The sequence below is a fragment of the Cyrtonyx montezumae genome, unplaced genomic scaffold (genome assembly GCF_038088225.1).
Source record: "Cyrtonyx montezumae isolate F1298 unplaced genomic scaffold, pur_monq_1.0 scaffold_16, whole genome shotgun sequence".
In the NCBI taxonomy this organism is placed as follows: Eukaryota; Metazoa; Chordata; class Aves; order Galliformes; family Odontophoridae; genus Cyrtonyx; species Cyrtonyx montezumae.
In genome coordinates this window covers 12416943-12433681 of record NW_027071892.1, presented here as the reverse complement: position 1 = coordinate 12433681, position 16739 = coordinate 12416943, and the positions used below count along the sequence as shown (strand labels likewise).

The 16739-nt window shown below is 57.4% G+C and overlaps 1 protein-coding gene across 1 annotated transcript; it reads left to right on the top strand.

Annotated features, from left to right (window-relative positions):
* Positions 1-7426: 7426 nt before the first annotated feature.
* LFNG (LFNG O-fucosylpeptide 3-beta-N-acetylglucosaminyltransferase) lies at positions 7427-16739 on the top strand. Its single transcript, XM_065732866.1, has 8 exons — positions 7427-7821; positions 13551-13599; positions 14295-14394; positions 14584-14737; positions 14872-14957; positions 15228-15393; positions 15812-15897; positions 15985-16739. The coding sequence occupies exons 1-8, from the start codon at positions 7438-7440 to the stop codon at positions 16049-16051; spliced, it is 1092 nt and encodes a 363-aa protein (XP_065588938.1). The 5' UTR covers positions 7427-7437; the 3' UTR covers positions 16052-16739.

Sequence of the window (16739 nt, the reverse complement as noted above, 5' to 3'; positions counted from 1 at the left end):
CTCACAAAACAAATTCTTCCTGGATTATATTTTAATATCTGCAAAGCCTCAAGTTTGAAAGAAAAACAAATGTGAAACCGTCTCTTGAATTCCCTAGATGTGAAAAAGGAGAAACCTCCTCCATGGTTCCTGAGAGCCCTCCTAAGAGCCCCAAGAGCGGATTAGGGTGGGCAGAGCTGACAGCCACGCACTCCATCGACTGGTGATAGAGATGTCAGGAGTTTAAACCAAAAAGAGGTGGGACAGGCACACAGTGCAATGGGAGAGTGTGACAGTGAGCATCACAGGAGCCTCTTTCCCCTTGCATTGCTGATTTGTGCACCAGGGGTATGGTTCTTGGGAGCACCTGCTGAGGTCTGGCTCTTGCTCTTCCCTCTTTTGCATTTACCCCAGTTTGGACTTGGGGGAAATGACAGCTTGTTGGTGCCCAGCCTTCAGACTGCTCCCTGCTTGGCATAAGGGCTCTGTGCTTATTCCAGAATAAAAGCCACATTATTCGGACTATACAAACCAGGAGAGCTCCTTTTTGGCTGAAGTCAAGGACAACTCACACCCAGATGGTTCTCAACTGGAGATGGCTGCTCCTTCCCCGTTTGGACAAGACTTGACACAGGCCCAAAAGAAATTCCCTTGTCATTTATAGGAGTGTTCTTTTGAGGTCAGGGGGACACTCATGGGGCTCAGGACAGGCTGCAGTGAGAGAAGCGGTTGCTCTGCCGAGGACGCCTTGTCCCGTCCAAGAGTACAAACCACGTTGCCTCCACCCTTCCTGATGAGAACCTTTCCGAGCTGCAGGGAGTGGCAATAAAGAGTTTCCTCAAGTTTTGCTACGAAGCTTTCAAAACAGACTCTGACATAAGACTTCCCCAGGTGACAGTGGTGTGCAAGATGACAGCACGGATCTCTGCCGTGGTTTCCCAGCCCGTGGGATTCCCTCTGCATCTTGGCTCTGGACAGTGGGTGGCACAGGCTCTCCACGAGCCCCAGGGTACCTGCTGCAGTGTTTTGATTTGGGTTCCTCCTTGTGTGGATAAATCCAGGTCTGAAGGCTCTGGATTTTGGGAACATATCTCCCCATCACCTGGCTGGGTTCTTTGCACCAAGCTTATACGTACAGGAGAGTAACTCCAAGGGGACTGCTCAGACCCCGAGATGGGCACCGCACACCGGGCACCTTGGTGGGAGGTTCAAGCACATGGAGATGGAAGCACGGGTGGGGCTTGGGGAGCCTGGAATCAGTAGCATCTGGGGGGCTGTCTGTGACCAAGAACATGGGAAGAAATGTTCTGAACTCTCCTCTTATTGCCATGTGGCTTTGCTCTAGCTTCTCTACATTTGTGGCTGAAAATATTCTCTTCGCAAAAGGATTATCTGCACTTGGTTGGCCACCCCAAGGCCAACCCATGGCATGAGTAGATTTCAGGGGATGGAAGGATTTGCCATAGCAGGCTAACTCCCCAGAGGCAAAAAAATACATTTTTAATGAAGTTTAAGGGGTGAATCTGAGTTTTTATTCTGAACAAGGCAATCCTGGAGCAGCTGAGCTGGAACACCAAGAATAAATACTGACTTATAAGTATTCCACTTGCGTCTGTGAGTAATTCTTCCTCTCTCTTCTCTCGTCTCAGCCCTTTTCACCTGGAGCCTTTCTTCTGAATAAATTGCTGCTGTAAATTCCAATGTTTGACAACATCCTTGTCCTCAGGCTATGTGGGCACTTAAGAACTTCTAAGGAAACCCAAAGAGCACCCTTGCTGTGCTGATTTGCTGGGGAACCCTAGAAGTTTGGGGTTCCCTGTCTTGGGTGGTTTTCTCCTCTGTTCATGGCTGATCTCTGTCCTTCATTCATAGCTGGGCAAAATGCTCCCTAGATTCTAGAGATCTGAAAGCTGAGAGCTGTGGTCTGGAAAGCGTGCAGAGCCCATGCACATCCCTCATCCCCGGTCTTGTCACACCTATCTGAAATGATCATGCTGAGCTCCCAGAGTCATTGAGGTGTGCACTTAGGTGTCCACATGAGCAAACCCTTTGGCTCCAGAGGGCCCTGCGGTATTTCTGGGTCTTGGAGGAGCTATTCAGGGGGAAAACCACGTGCACATTCCTTAGAACAATGGAGCCCAGCGCCAGGACGATGCTGTGGTCCAGGCGCATCCTCTGAGGACTTAGCCCTAAAGGAATACCTGAAAGGGGAAGACTATAGTTAAACTTCCAGTTCCCCTAGAAGGTGGAAGACAATAGGCAGCCACTGAAAGGCATTTCCTGCCCTTCTATTGTTCTCTGATCGAGCTTTGAACTCGCTGTCTGCAAAGGGACAGGCCTTCTAATTACAACATGGGGTGATGAGCTGCCCACACCTCCATTGTGAGCATCACCCCGCTGTGTGTCCTCCATTGGGCAGGCCCCCAGCAGCTGGGTGAAGGTGTTTTTTGCAAGCGTTCACCGTTGCTGATGCTTCCTCATCACATGGGGCTCATCAGGACCCCGAGCATCCCAGTGCCCCCACACATCCCAAGCTCTGCACAGGGCTGGCACAGGACAGGCTGCTTTGCGGGGCAGGCAGCACATCCCCATCCCCGCACCGGGGCACCCAGCCCGGCTCAGCCCCTGCTTGCCTTTATCTCATCCCAATTCCCAGCCCCAGCTCCCAATTAAAGGGTAAAAATACGTGGGATCCAGGCCAGGCACGAATGGTTTCAGCGCAGCAATTAGCCCGACGTGAGCGGGGAACAATTAGCACTGCTCGCTGGAATTCGGCCATTGTGCCGTTCATTGTATGTTTTTGCCTTAAAAGGGGGCCGTGGTGTTTGGGAGGAGAGCGAGGGCCCCCGTTCGCAGCGCCGGGCTGACATTTGCACTATGTTAGTCATGCTACATGTCAACATTTTTGTGAGCTTTCCAAAAACAGAAATTCTAATGGGATGTTTTAATCCTGTCCTCACCCCCGCAAGCTATCCCCCCCCCCCTCCCCTTTTCCCGTTCACTTCCCACCTCCCCCCTCCTCCTCGCTGCCCTGCACCGTGCTATACCGCCCTCTCGGCTTCAGCTCCTGGAAACCAGACCAAGGCAGAGCAGTGAAATTCCGATTTATACTAACATCACATGAAAAATGAACTGTGGCTTTTAATCCCCTTTGCTGGAGGGGGGGAGGTGGGAAAGGAGCGAGAGATTTCCCAGGGGTGTGGGACCTGGGGAAGGGGCTTTTGGAGACCACCAAAGGAAGGCAGGGAAAGTGGTGTGTGAAGGTTGCACAGTGCTCAGCAGTGGGGTAATGGAGAAGCCAAGGAACTGTGGGAGCCTCGAGAGAAACCACATACCCTGGGGGGTTGGAAATAGCCTTGAAGAGAGTGCATGAACAAGGTGACACATTTGTGATGTGCGTGGCTGCAGGGGCTCTGGGGCAGCCCTAAGGTTCTGTGGGAAGCAGCAGGGATGGGGATGCTCGGGGTGAGGAGCCAAAAGGATTCTGGATCCTTCTGCTCCAGCAGGTTTGGGGAACCTGGAGAAGCAGGTGGCTGCAAGCAAGGAGGGGAGGGTGGCACGCTGTTCATCACGTGGGAAGCTGAAAGAGGGAGGTCTGGGGATTTATGAGGGCAGGTGTAGAGCTTGGGGGAAGGAGCAGCTCAGGACCTGCCACCCTGGGGACAGGAACCCCAGCACCATGCATCCATTTGGAGGAAACTGAGGCACCGGTACTGGTGTGGGCTGGGATCTCTGTCTGTCTGTCCATCCATTGTCAGTGCACACTCCCTTCCACGCCTATATTCACCTTTATTTTTAACACGACAAATCCATTGCCCTGAGGAAGGCACACTGCACACTCTGACCATGGAGCCCCAGGAGGGGCATCGACCCAGTGAGGACCCCTCCATTTCAGCTCCCCTCTGCCCAGCTGAATAGTGAGCATGAGGAGCCATGCTGGCCGCCCCTGTGCCCCCGCCTTTCTTCCAGCGTGTCCATGAGTCCTCCAACCCTTCCCAGCAATGGGGCCGTGATCCGGGGGCAGCAGGGTTGGAAATGGCTCTGGTGGGAGAAGAATGTGGGATGGAGATGAGGGGGGGACCATCCCCTCCCGCCACCACCAAAGCCCGAAATTCTTAGACCTGAAGGAGTCACCACCAAATTCCATTCAACTGACAGAAAAGAAATCAAATCCTTTTAAAGAGAGCCCACTTTCCCCACAAGAATGCTCCCCCAGCCTTTTGTTGCAGGGCTCTGCTTTCCCCTAGCAGCTTGGAGGAAGCTGCTCCAATACATTAACCAGTTTAACTCGCTCGTGACCCCCCCTGCCCGCCGCACAATGGGTCTCTTCGCCCGCTTTTTCCCCCAATCCCTTTCAGGAGCTAAATCCCCCGCTGTTCCCCTCTCGCTGCCTCTCTCACTCAACCTTTCTCAGGCCTCTGCTTCAGCCCAGGGAAATAATAACGCTTTGCATTTCTATAGACCCCCGGCCCCATGGGATCTCAGCGCGCCCTGTGCATATCACCATGTCCCCAAAACCTGAGGGGACCCGAGGGGTAAGGGAGAAGCCTTTGGTTCTGGAGCTGTGGGGGAGCCATGGGGTTCAGATTGGCTCTTGGGTGCTGCATAAGGTTGGGGACACCCAGGGATGGAGACGGAGGCAGCTCGGCACCCACAAACTGGGGACCACTGATGATAGAGATGGGAACAGCTCAGCCTTCACCAATGGCACTGCCCTACTATGGAGTGGGGAGGTTTTCTGTTCACAGAGGAGTAGGGAACCCCAGTGTGTGGAAAATATGTGTCCTTGCTTTGGGTCTGAACAGCACTGCCCGTTCTCTGGCGCACACAATGGGAAGTTAACCAAACCCAGGCGGGCAGCACTGAAGTCTGCTGCGGGACGCTGCCGGCTTCCTACCAGTAATTGATGCAAAGTCTCTTTTGTGCAGTCAGAAAATCCCAGAAAGGAAAAAATAAAAGGTGGGGAGTGGGGTGGGCAGCAGCAACGTGGCTCCCAGCTGCCATCCTCCTCCTCCATTGCACATCCCAATTCACGGGGCCAAACTCCGTTAAATTCCCACAACGGCACGGTCGTGGTGAAGTCTGTGTCCAACAAAGCTTTTAACCTCTGTTTTGATACAATCTCAGTGCAATCCACAGCTCCAGTGCGGCACTTCTCCCCGTTGACCTGAGCACTTTATTATAGGGGATTTATTTGCCCTTTTTAACAGCCCCAAGAAGCTGTGAGCTTCTTAGGGACCACCTATTGAGCACCGGGGTCAGGCTGTGGCAGGGGGGATGATGCAGAGGGTTTAAACCAATTTAAAGAAACCTAATCCCAGGGTGTGGCTGAAAGAGAGATGGCCCACACCAGTCCCTGCACTGGGTTGATGTGGGGTGAATGCAGCCAGCTTCAGGGAGAATCAGTGTGGGGTTTTGGTGGGACAGAGCTGGTGTGGTGACTCTGTGTGCTATCCGACCGCTCAGCTTGGTATCACACAGTGGGGTTCCCATGGGGACTCTTCACCCCATCACCCTGTCCCTGTGGGTGCCACTCATACCATTGCCCCCTTGTCTTGTCCCCATGAGTACCACTCATCCCATTGCCCTGTTGCCTCGTCCCCAAGCTGCAGATGTTCCCATGCTGGCTGGGGGCTGAGCCAGGTGCCGGGAGAGGAAACCTGCAAGGGACACAGGGAGCCCCTCTCCAGAGGGACAGTGCCAACAAAAGAAAAGCTTCCTCCAGCACCAGAGCATGCCAGCTCAGGAATGGGATAAGGACTGTTCCCATGGGATCCTTGTGCCCATGACACAGTGGCTTTCAGCCCCTGGCACAGCGTTCTGGGTACACAGAGCCCACATTGTCGCCCACCCCATGGCACCGGCCAGGACCCCAACATCTGCCCACGGCGCGTGTCCCCGTCCACCCTGGGGCTGTGAGCAGCTGTCGGGGGACAAGTGCATGTCCTCCCCTTTTGGCTCCTGGAGAAAGGCGCTCTTTCTTTGCTCGGGGTTTTGCTGCTCGGGCTTTTCAGCTGCCTCTCGAGCCGCAGTTGCTGTGCCATCGGGTTGGAGACAAAAGGAGATGAGGAGAAGAAAACAGAGGCTCAGAGGCTGTGCTTCAGCAGTAGTGGGAAGTGACGAGTGTGGGATTTGGTTCCTGTGTTTGTGGGGTCCAAATGTTTTTTTTTTTTTCTTCCCTTTACTTTGGGACAATTCTGCAACAGGACATGTCCCTCCTCAGCCACGGGCAGTGCCATACAACACCAAAAGTGTGCCCACAGCCTTCGGCAGTACTTTTGGCTGTGCGTACAGTGTTAGAGAGCTGAGCAGGGTGATATATTTCCCAAAAGCAGGGGAAGGCCAATGCTGGGGCTTGCCTGAGGAAGCAGACTCCCTGCTTCGTCCTGCCTGGTATTATAGCATTGTTTATGCAGTGCCAGAGATGAATGGAGCACGTGACGGCAGGAAAAATGCAAGTTGGATGAGGGCCCTGCCCAAAAATGCAGCAGCCCCTGATTATGGCATTGCAGAGCAGCCCAGGCCCAAACCCAAATCCGCCTCCCTGCAGCAGACACAGTGGGAGAGAAACCCCCAAGACAAGGATAAGGGGGGAAAGAGGCCCTGCCGTTGCTGTCAGTAAAATAGCAGGTTGGTGGCACAGCCCCGAGTGGCTCTCAGCCCAACGTCCTCTTTCAGCCCCCACTTCTCACTGGGAGCACAGCAGCTCATCAGCACAGCATCGTTGCCACGGTTTGCAGTCCTAGGGGCACCTCCTAGGGGCACCTCAATAGGTTTCACTTTCAGCCTGCCACGTGGGGTTGCCCACTGCATGGGTTCCTTAGCACAAGGCACGGGGTCAGACAGATCTGCCTGAGCAGGGCTGGGATTCCTCCTGAGCCTGGCACTTGGTGGAAATGAGGGAACTGCAGCTTGGCATTTTCTTTATTATTATTTTGTTATGCCAGCCCAGATGCTGATAGGGCTGAGCACATGCTGAGCTACGTCTGTTGGACACAGCACTGTGCGAGGCTTGGAGAAATTCTGCTCATCTACAAGTGGGGATCACGGTGCTCCCACCCCACACCTCAGCGGGAAGACCAGGGAAGCGGGCAGCACCCCCACCTACCAGAAGGGGACACGGGGAGGTCCACGCAGGACATGAACCACGGGCAGGGAGCAGCTGGAGCCGGGCAGGCAGTGAGAAGGGCTGGGGATGCAGATGGGGATGGAGATGGGGATGGGGATGGAGATAGGAATGGAGATGAGGCTGGGATGGGGATGGGGCTCTGCCCACGCCCCGCGGCCACGCGTGGGGGCGTTGCCGGTGCCGGTCCCTCCCCGGGCGGGGCGGGGGCAGTTTAAAGGCTGCGGCGGCGGCTCGGCGGGGGACGGCGGAGGTGCGGGCGAAACGCGGCCGGTGGCGGCGCGGAGTGGGGCCGGGCGGTGGAGGTGGCAGCGAGGAGGCGGAGGAGGAGGATGCTGAAGAGCTGCGGGAGGAAGCTGCTCCTGTCCCTCGTGGGCTCCATGTTCACCTGCCTGCTGGTGCTCATGGTGGAGCCGCCGGGCAGGCCGGGGCTGGCGCGGGGAGAGGCCGGTGGGGCTCAGCGGGCGTTGCAGAGCCTGGGGGCGGCCCGGCCGGCGGGGCAGGGGGCTCCGGGTCTCCGCAGCTTCGCCGATTACTTCGGGCGGCTGAGCCGGGCCCGCCGCGAGCTGCCCGCCGCCCCTCCGAGCCCCCCGCGGCCGCCGGCCGAGGACATCTCTCCCCGCGACGTCTTCATCGCCGTCAAAACCACCAAAAAGTTCCATAAAGCGCGGCTGGAGCTGCTGCTCGACACCTGGATCTCCCGCAACCGCGACATGGTAAGGTCGCGCCCGGCAGGTGCCAGCGGGGCCGCGCCGATGTCACCTCCTCTTTGAGCCCCCGTCGGGGTCAGCGGTGTGGGGGGGGGGTGGCGAGGGGGGGTTGATGGCTTACGGAAGGGGGAGAGATGCGCGGCGGCTTTGGGAAGTGATGGAAGGAGCTTGGCCGCCCCTCACTGAGCCGCCAGACCCCAAAAGATCTGAGACCCCGCTTAGGTTTCCTCGCTTTGAGCTGCTTTCCACTGGGGAAACTGAGGCACGGAGCAGGGCAACCCCACCCCGGGACTGGGGCTGTGCTGGGATTTGGGGGGGGGTGGAGGTCCGGAGCACACCGCCTCCTGCACGGGCTGTCCCTTTCGCTGCCCTTCAAGGACTGAAACAAAACTTACAAGAAATAAAACAATAAAATAAATCAGCATTTCCTTAGGAAATGTGCCTGGCCATCTGCTCTTGAGACGCTTTTCCTAGCCGCAGGCGGCTTCCCGAGCCAGTGAAGCCTGGTCCTAACCTCCCCATCCGACTGTCTTCACGTGTTTCCTCCTGCCCCGGAGCCCCGCTTCTCGCTGTTTGTCGGAAGCCCGAAGTGACGGCGGATGGGACCGACGTGTCCCTGCCTCCTTCCTCGGCTGCATCGGGGCCCTGCCCCGAGCACCGCTGATTATTTTTCCCTTTAATTTATTTGACCATTTTTTATCCCCCCGAGGATCTTTTCCCTCCGTCTGCTCGGGGTTTGGCAGCGGCTCTGCCTCCCTCCCTGGTGCGGTTATTTAATGGAAACCTCTATTATGCTCCGCTGTCACTGCAAAGGGGGTGGAGAGCGGTGGGGGGAGCGAACGCTCTTTGAGCACCTACGGTTGATCCTGGGAATGGCTGCTCTTCTCGCCCCCCACCCCCCCCTCCAGTGAGCTCCGGCTTTCTTCTGGGGTTTTTTTGCTTTGTTTTGCTCCGTTTGTCCGTTTGGATTCCCAGAGCCCCGCGCCTCGGCTCTCACGCTGTCCCCCTGGGCACGCTAACAAAGCCCCTTTTCTCCCTGCGCAGAGAAAAGGCTTCGCAGCCTCTTGTGTGGCACTTTCCATGGGAACGGGGGAGCCGGAGCCGGCCGTGTCCAGGTCAGGTTGCCTAGAGATGAGGGCCACGAAGCCAGGGGGGCTGCAGCCCGTGAGATGCCCGCCCGACAGCCGTGTGCTGAGTGACGGCCCTTGAGGACAAGGGGCTGCGAGAGCCGGCGGCAGCGCCAGCTCCTGCAGGGACATCCCGAGCTGCTGCCGTCGGCTCTGCGCTTCCCACACCGCCCCAACCTCTGCCTTTGGGGATCTTTGGGGCTTCTCCAGGCGTGGAGGCACCCTGGGCTCTTCCAGGCTTGGGGACAGGTTTTGGTGTCAGTGTCGTGCGGTTCCTCTCCATCACTCCCTCATCACCTCCTGGCCGGGGGTGGCTGCTCGTGCCCTGTGCTTTGTGGTGGGCTCCAACGTCTCTCTGGCTCTGAGTCAGGCTGGTCTCACCCCATCCCCATCTCACTTTAGGTGTGCCTAGGGGAAGTTCCTGTCCCGGTGCAGCATTTCCTTCCCCCTCCCAAACCTTCTTCTCTGCAAGGAGGGGTTAGATCTGGCAGGTACCTCCAGCCTGCCCGTGACAGATAGGGGGAATAGATATTATGTTCCTCCTGGCTGCCCTTTGTTCTGCCTACAATAGGCCCCACTTCCTGCACTCTGCAGTGCTCTCAGTGTGGCAGGCACCCCTTCTCCTTCCTGCCTTTCTCTGCACAGAGGGCAGATCCCTATTCCCTGCTCTGTGCAGCGCAGCCAAGGCTGGGGACAGGCAGCCCTGGGGAAGAGCTATGGGATTTTCCCCTCTTTGCTTCGGGGAGCATTCCTAGCTGTCTCAGCACTGTATCCTTAGGATGTTGGAGTGCAGCCTGGGGAAACGGAGCTTGAAAGAGAAGAAGAGGGAGGAAAGTGTCCTTTATTCAGAAATCCTGGAGCCTGCGAGCCCGAACCATCCAAAAAGCCATCCAAACCCACCATTTCCTGCCATAGCAGAACTGCTGAAGAAACATCCCAGTCCTGGGGCACGCGGGGCAGCGGGTGCTCGGCACACACCGTGTTGCCCACGGGGAACCAGGGCAGGGCTGGCACCACACTGCAATCCCATCCCACCTGCGTGGGAGCTGCTCACTTCCCCCAGCATAGCACAATAATTGCAGGCTTTGAAAAATTCCTGCTCCCGGCGTAGAGGAATGCATTTGCCTTCCGGACAGCACGCTCCTCCGGTGGTGGAGCCCAAATTTCTCTAGCACCTTGGCTGGAGTTCCTATCCTGGGGGAGGAGTGCACGTGTCCCAGTTAGGTGCCCACTGGGGCTCTGGCACAGATGGGGTGGGGTGGTGTTAGTGCCAAACCCGGGGTGTGCTGAGCATGGCTAAGCTCAGTGCATGTGTGTGGGTTTTTGTTAGGGGAGAGGTTTGTGCAGGGCCACGGGCACTGTCTGGGCCGTTAATTGCCGGGCCGTTAATTGCCCGCCCATAACGATGCTGCCGTCCTTGTCAATAAGAGTGTGGCGTGCGTGTAGCGCCAGGCAGGAGGGCGGGGGACCCTGGCTGCACAATGAGCTCATTGTTTGCACGGAGGTTATTAAAAAATTATAGCATTTAAAATTACAGTGGAGGATTCTTCCTCCTTGCTGTAAGGAGCAGGGGGGGAGGAAGGGCCCTCAGCTTCGTGCCAGGGTGGTGTTCTGCAGGGCTGAGCACTGGAACCCCTGTGCCAGCCCCAGAGCCCATCTGGGGACAGCGTTGGTGATGGGGAAACAGCCACTGTGCTGCTCTTGACCCAGTGAAGTGAGCAGCTGCTTCTCTCTTCTTTTTTTTTGGGGGGGGAAAGTGGTACAGCCCCCTGGGTGCAAGAGTGGGGGCTGGGGTGATCCCAGCACAGGGAAGTGAGATGCGAGGAGAGCGCAGGATTGGTGTGCTATGCGGTCACGGGGCTGAGGTTCCCCTTTTCGCAGGGGAAGGTGGGGTGGGCGGTGATGTGTCATCTCTGCCAGCCCTTCTGGAGCACAGTGTGGCACAAAGAGGAAGGCTGCCAACCCCTGGCTCTGCCCGACCCATGGGATGCTCTGTATAGCTCAGAGCAAACCCACGGAGCTCACCCAGCAGAGGGGAAATGAGTCACTACAAAAGGAGAAATGGAGGGGAGGGTGGTAAAACCTAAAGAAACACTGTCCCCAGGGGAGAGGCGGTGGCGGGTGGGGGACTCCAGCCCTGTGCACACAGATTGGGGCTGACACATCATCCCCTGGCTGCGGGGACCCTTGGGGTACCTCTGTGCAGGGCCGTGCGCAGCGGGGGCAGCTATTGTTCAGTGGGGCTTTGGCATCCTGTGTTTCTTGAAGTTGCACTTTTGAGAACAATGAGGTTTCCTGCAAGTCCCGGGGCCAGGGGCTCTGGGCAGGCAGCGTGCCGCCAGCGGGCCCTTCCTCCCCTCTGCCCCCCTGGAAAATTAACTGTGTGGTGATGTGAGAGGTCTTGGACCTGTTCAGACCCATAGTGGGGGGTATGGGGCATGTGGGTCTAGAGGTGGTGTTGGCTAGGTGATTGCTTAGGGCTGTGGATTGGGTCTGGGGCTCTTGTTGGGTTGTGGCTGTGTGGGCTGTGCTGTGGGGTGGGGATGCTGGGGAAGCTCAGTGTGACTGCACTAATCCTGCTCTGGGGTGCTGGGCTGTGCAGCTCTGGCTGTTTCACCCAGTCTCAGCCAAAGAGGGACCAGCACAGCCCCTGAGCTCAGTGATCCGTGTCCCACCTGTGTCTTCTTCCCCATCCTTGGGCTGCAGGGCCAGGCCCCATTGCTGTCAGGAGCAGAAAGGCTAAGCCATGGCTTCTTCCCCATCATGTGGGGATTGGGGGTTCTGGTCCCTCTCCTTTCCTGACCCCACTGACAGCTCCTGGTCCAGGAAGGGCACAGCTTGTCTATAACAAATGCAGACAAATTAAAAACCATGAGATCTTGGCTCTATGTTAACTTCTTGGCTGGGTCCTGACAGTGGGAGGTGAGGAACCCTCTTTGCAGCAGGGCCGTGTGTCCCTCCGTGTCCCCAAGGTGCCACCAGCACTGGGATGTGTGGGGGAGGGGCTGGAAGGAGGATGCCTCGTTGGATGAGGACTCGGTGAGGATGAGCAATAAACAATGGTCCCCACGGCCTATTTATAGAGGAGGTTATTTTTGGAGCCGGGCGGTGGCACAGACAGTGCTTCTGATCTCACCCAGCAAATGTGTTCTGTGTCAGAGGCTGTGTGCCCTGGGAGGCGGCTGCTGTGGGGATTTGTGTGCGCATCCCTGGGAGCCCCTCCTGTTCCCAGCCCCGTGCTGGTGTATTCATGTCCCCATCCCACACTGAAACCCTCTGCTCGAGGCTCTGCTAGGGGCTGGCCTATGTCTCCCCAGACCCAGGGATGCCCAGCAGACACATGGCTGTGCATTTGTGCGAATTTGCCTTCCCACTTTTTCTCTTCCCTTTTCCCCTTTCCAAGCTCCAAGGGTCACTCGCAGCAGCCTTGTCGTACCCCCCCCCCCCCCCCCCTTCAGCAGCTCCCAGCTCTCCCCTTTGCTGGGTTAACCAGCGCAGCTGTATGCTAATGACCACCGCTGCCCGCTTAACTCTGCTCTGCTGAGTAAAGTCAGCCCCACACCCCTCTATTGTGCAGACCCTGCTCCCTCCCCACATAACCCACAAAACCCCCACACGCCGCTGGGGCCGGCTGCCTGCGGGGTGGCACTGAGTTTCCAGCTCACTTGGAATTCATCATCCCATGTCGCCCTCCCACCACCTCCTGCCTTCCCCCCCCCCCACCCCTCCTCAGCCCTTTTGTCTTTCTTCTTCTGCCCTTTTGTGCACGTCTGGTTTGTAATAGTGCTTGGCAGCTGGTTGTGGTTCCTCTCCTCCAGCTTTGTTTGCCGCGCGCTGATTGATCGCGATGCCTTTCCCGCTCCCCTATTCTCTGCTTCTCACCCTTCCCCAAATGCGGGGCAGACAGCAGCCCCCAGCCCCTCCTTTCCCGGGTGACATATGCCAGGAATTAGCTGTGTAAATAGAGGAGTGCGGGCAGTGGGTAACGGGAGTCAGTGCCCTCCGTGGGGCTGCCAGTGGGTACAGCCGGGTGCCAGCACCCTGCGGGCATTGCCCAGGGAGGCTGCGGGTGCCTCCCTCCCTGGAGGCAGTTCAAGACCAGGCTGGAGGAGGCTGTGAGCAACCTGGTGTGGAGGGAGGAGTCCCTGCCTACAGCGGGGAGTTGGAACTGGGTGATCCTAAAAGGTCCCTTCCAACCCAACCCATTCTGTGATTGTGCGAGCGGTCAGTGCTGTTGGGTGCAGGCAGGGATGAGGGCAAACACACCCGGCCAGCTGCTTTGGCTTTGCCATCTGCGCATGTTGGTCGTTCCAGCTGAAGTCTTAAGTTCCCCACTTGGGTGGAGCTGTTGGCTGTGGCTGCCCTGTGCTATCCACGGAGCCCACATGGGTGCTGGTGGGATGCTCCCTGCTGCTGCTTCCTCATGGGATGTGCCGGGAAAGGGCTGTGCTTTGCAGTCTTCTTCATTGGAGACTGAGAGCATCATGAGGGCTGCATTGGGTTTTAGCCAAGAAGGAGAACTTACTTATCATGGGGATGCTGGGACGTGGCCAGAGCCCTGCTGTCTCAACCCTTTGTTCCTCAAAGGCGCCTCATCTTTTTTTTCAGACCTTCATCTTCACGGACGGAGAGGATGAGGAGCTGAAGAAGCAAGCACGTGAGTCCCTTCGTGTGCTGTAGGCTGAGTGCGTGGTGCAGGGGCTGTGCTGGAGTCCTGCCCAGCACCCCCGACCAGGGGAACGCCAAGAAAAAACAACAACAAAAAACGGTCGAAATGCTGCAGTGCAGACACGGGGTTTTATGGGGACGTGGAGCTGGCAGCCGCTCCCCGGGGCTGGGGTCAGCTCAGCCTATTCTCCCCATGCAAATGACTCCTTTTCAGGCCGGGAAGCAATTCCCTTTGAGCTGGGCAAGCAAATAACAGGTGGCCGCTGTGGGAAAAAGCAGTGGGAACAGAGCGAGGTTTTGGCTGTCACATCCTGGGTGGAGAAGCTGGGCCACGGACATCCCCTCCTGCCCCTCCATCCATCCCCTGCCCTTGTTCCCCGTGTGGCTGGGGCATATCCCCCAGGGTGATGTAGGGGGTCATACGTAGCCCTGGGGCATAGCTCAGCCCCATTCCATCGTGTCCCTTGCTCACCCCATCCCTTCCCTCACATTGATCCAAAAGCCATTCCTCCTAGAAATTTGTTCTTTACCCAAAACAAAGTGGTGCAGAGACCACTGGGTATCACGAGTGCCCTTGGGTTTCATCCCTCCCATCGCACCTGGGGGTGCACACGGTGAAACATCCACGTTTGAGGGAACGGGATGCCCCAGCACTGGGGTTTGACCCCATGTCTCTTCCCTCAGGAAATGTCATCAACACCAACTGCTCGGCCGCGCACAGCCGCCAGGCCCTGTCCTGCAAGATGGCTGTGGAGTACGACAAGTTCATTGAGTCTGGGAGAAAGTAAGCGGTGCCTGGGTCTGCTTGAATGGGGTCAGGGCTGTAATTCGTATTGGGCTTGCATTTTTGGGGTTGTAATTCATCGTGGGGCTTGCATTATTTGGGGCCGTAATCCATCACGGGGTCAGGGCAGCCCTTGCAGGGCAGGGAGCTGCCCCAGCCTGACGGGACACGGTTGTCCTGATGCCACAGGTGGTTCTGCCACGTGGATGATGACAACTACGTGAATGTGAGAACACTGGTGAAGCTGCTCTCCAGCTACCCCCACACGCAGGACATCTACATTGGGAAGCCCAGCCTGGACAGACCTATCCAGGCCACAGAGAGGATCAGCGAGAACAAGATGGTGAGGGGGGGACATGATGGGGGGACCGCCAGGCATCATCACTTCATGGCGTTGGAGGGAGGTTGGGTTTAATTTGGGCCGGGCTTTGCTTCTGCAGGAGGTGGTCTCACTGCCTTTGCTCCCCTCTCTCGCAGCACCCTGTGCATTTCTGGTTTGCCACGGGAGGAGCAGGGTTTTGTATCAGCCGGGGGCTGGCGCTGAAGATGAGCCCATGGGCCAGGTAAGAGCGTTGGCATTGCTCTTCCATGGGGACTCGGCATGGTTCCAACGGGGCACAGAAGAGCGACAACACCTTTAGGGACGTTCGAACATGTCCTACTGCTTTGCTCTCTTTGCCTTGATGGGGTTTTCTACAGGGGCTTGGAAACAAGCTGGGAAGGACCTCGATTTCCCCCAAACCGAACTGCTTTTTAGTTAGAGCCTGGACTCCGTGGGGTGCCCACATCCCCCTGGGCTTTGCTCCTCTGCAGCTCCTTCTGTCTCCCCACAGTGGGGGCCACTTCATGAGCACTGCGGAGAAGATCCGCCTGCCTGATGACTGCACCATCGGCTACATCATCGAGTCTGTGCTGGGTGTGAAGCTCATCCGCAGCAACCTCTTCCACTCACACCTGGAGAACCTCCACCAGGTGCCCAAGACAGAGATCCACAAGCAGGTAACCCTGCCCCGATGCCCCTGGGATGGATGGATGGAGAGGTTGGGATGGACAGCGCCTTTGTATGGTTTTACCTTTTGGGAATTGGACATGCAATGGGATTTTGGGGTCCTGGAGCAAGGCCCCATCTGGGCAGGGGTGGTTTTGGTTCCTCAGCACAGGTCCCCAACCACATGCCCTACAGTGAGGATTTCATCCGAGATTTGTTGGTTGGGTTTCCTTTGGAGGGGTCACCGTATTCTTGTCGAGCAAAGTGGGTATCCGAGCCAAGGTATGACAGATGTGCTTCCAAACAGACAGTGGAGAGGGAGAGCCCCCTCAGCCACCCCAGCAGCAGGACCAGGGGTGAATGTTGCAGCCCTCAATCGATCCCCATGGCCGCACCACCACGTGCTTGACCCCAGGCTTGTTCCCCCAGGTGACACTAAGCTATGGCATGTTCGAAAACAAGCGCAACTCCATCCACATGAAGGGAGCCTTCTCCGTGGAGGAGGACCCATCCAGGTGAGATGGCAGGGGGGGGTCCCATCCCTCTCCCCACCATCAGTCGCTCCCCCTTCAGATGCTCAGCGTCCCCCTTCTCCTCCGCAGGTTTCGCTCCGTGCACTGCCTGCTGTACCCCGACACGCCGTGGTGCCCCGCCAACGTGGTGTACTAGGAGACACGTGTCCCCTCCCAACCTCGTCCCGAATCTCCCCGGTATCCGACGGGCGTGAGGGACCTGCGTGCGTGCAGGTGTGTCGGTCCTCCGGCCGGACCTCGTTGCTGTGGTATTGCACAGTGTGTGTGTACTGAAGGCTGCTGTGCGGCCCTTTGTCCCCTGCCCACCCTGCCCTGCCCGGGGACGGCGAGCGGGGACGGGTCCTGAGCACTTAACCCCGGGGTATGGGGTGAGCCCCTGCCCGCCGGCAGCCCCGCGCCATGCGTGGGGAGCGCAGCTCCGCGTCCCCCCGCCTTGCTTTGCTTGATTTCCTTCCAGATGTTGGTTTGTTTTTTGGTGTGTTTGCCTTCCCCCCCTCCCCTGGTTCTACCCCTTTCCTCTTTCCTAGCCCCCAAGTCTCAGCATCGAGGCTCCAGCTCCTTGGTCAGGGTCACAATTTTACACACCCCCACTCCTCCATGGCCACAGCAAATGCAACGCCCAGTGCCAGCATTCGCTCCATTCCCCAGAGCCCCCTACATCCTGCTGAAATGTTTTCAGCGGCGTAAATCTATGCACTATTTATAGAGACCAATTTAAAGACTTTCTATAAATACAGGGAGAAGCAGAAGGAGGGCTTTTCCGGAGCTGTGTGTGCGTGGTGCTGCTCTCTCTCCCCCGGTGTTACCTCCTGGGCTGAACATGG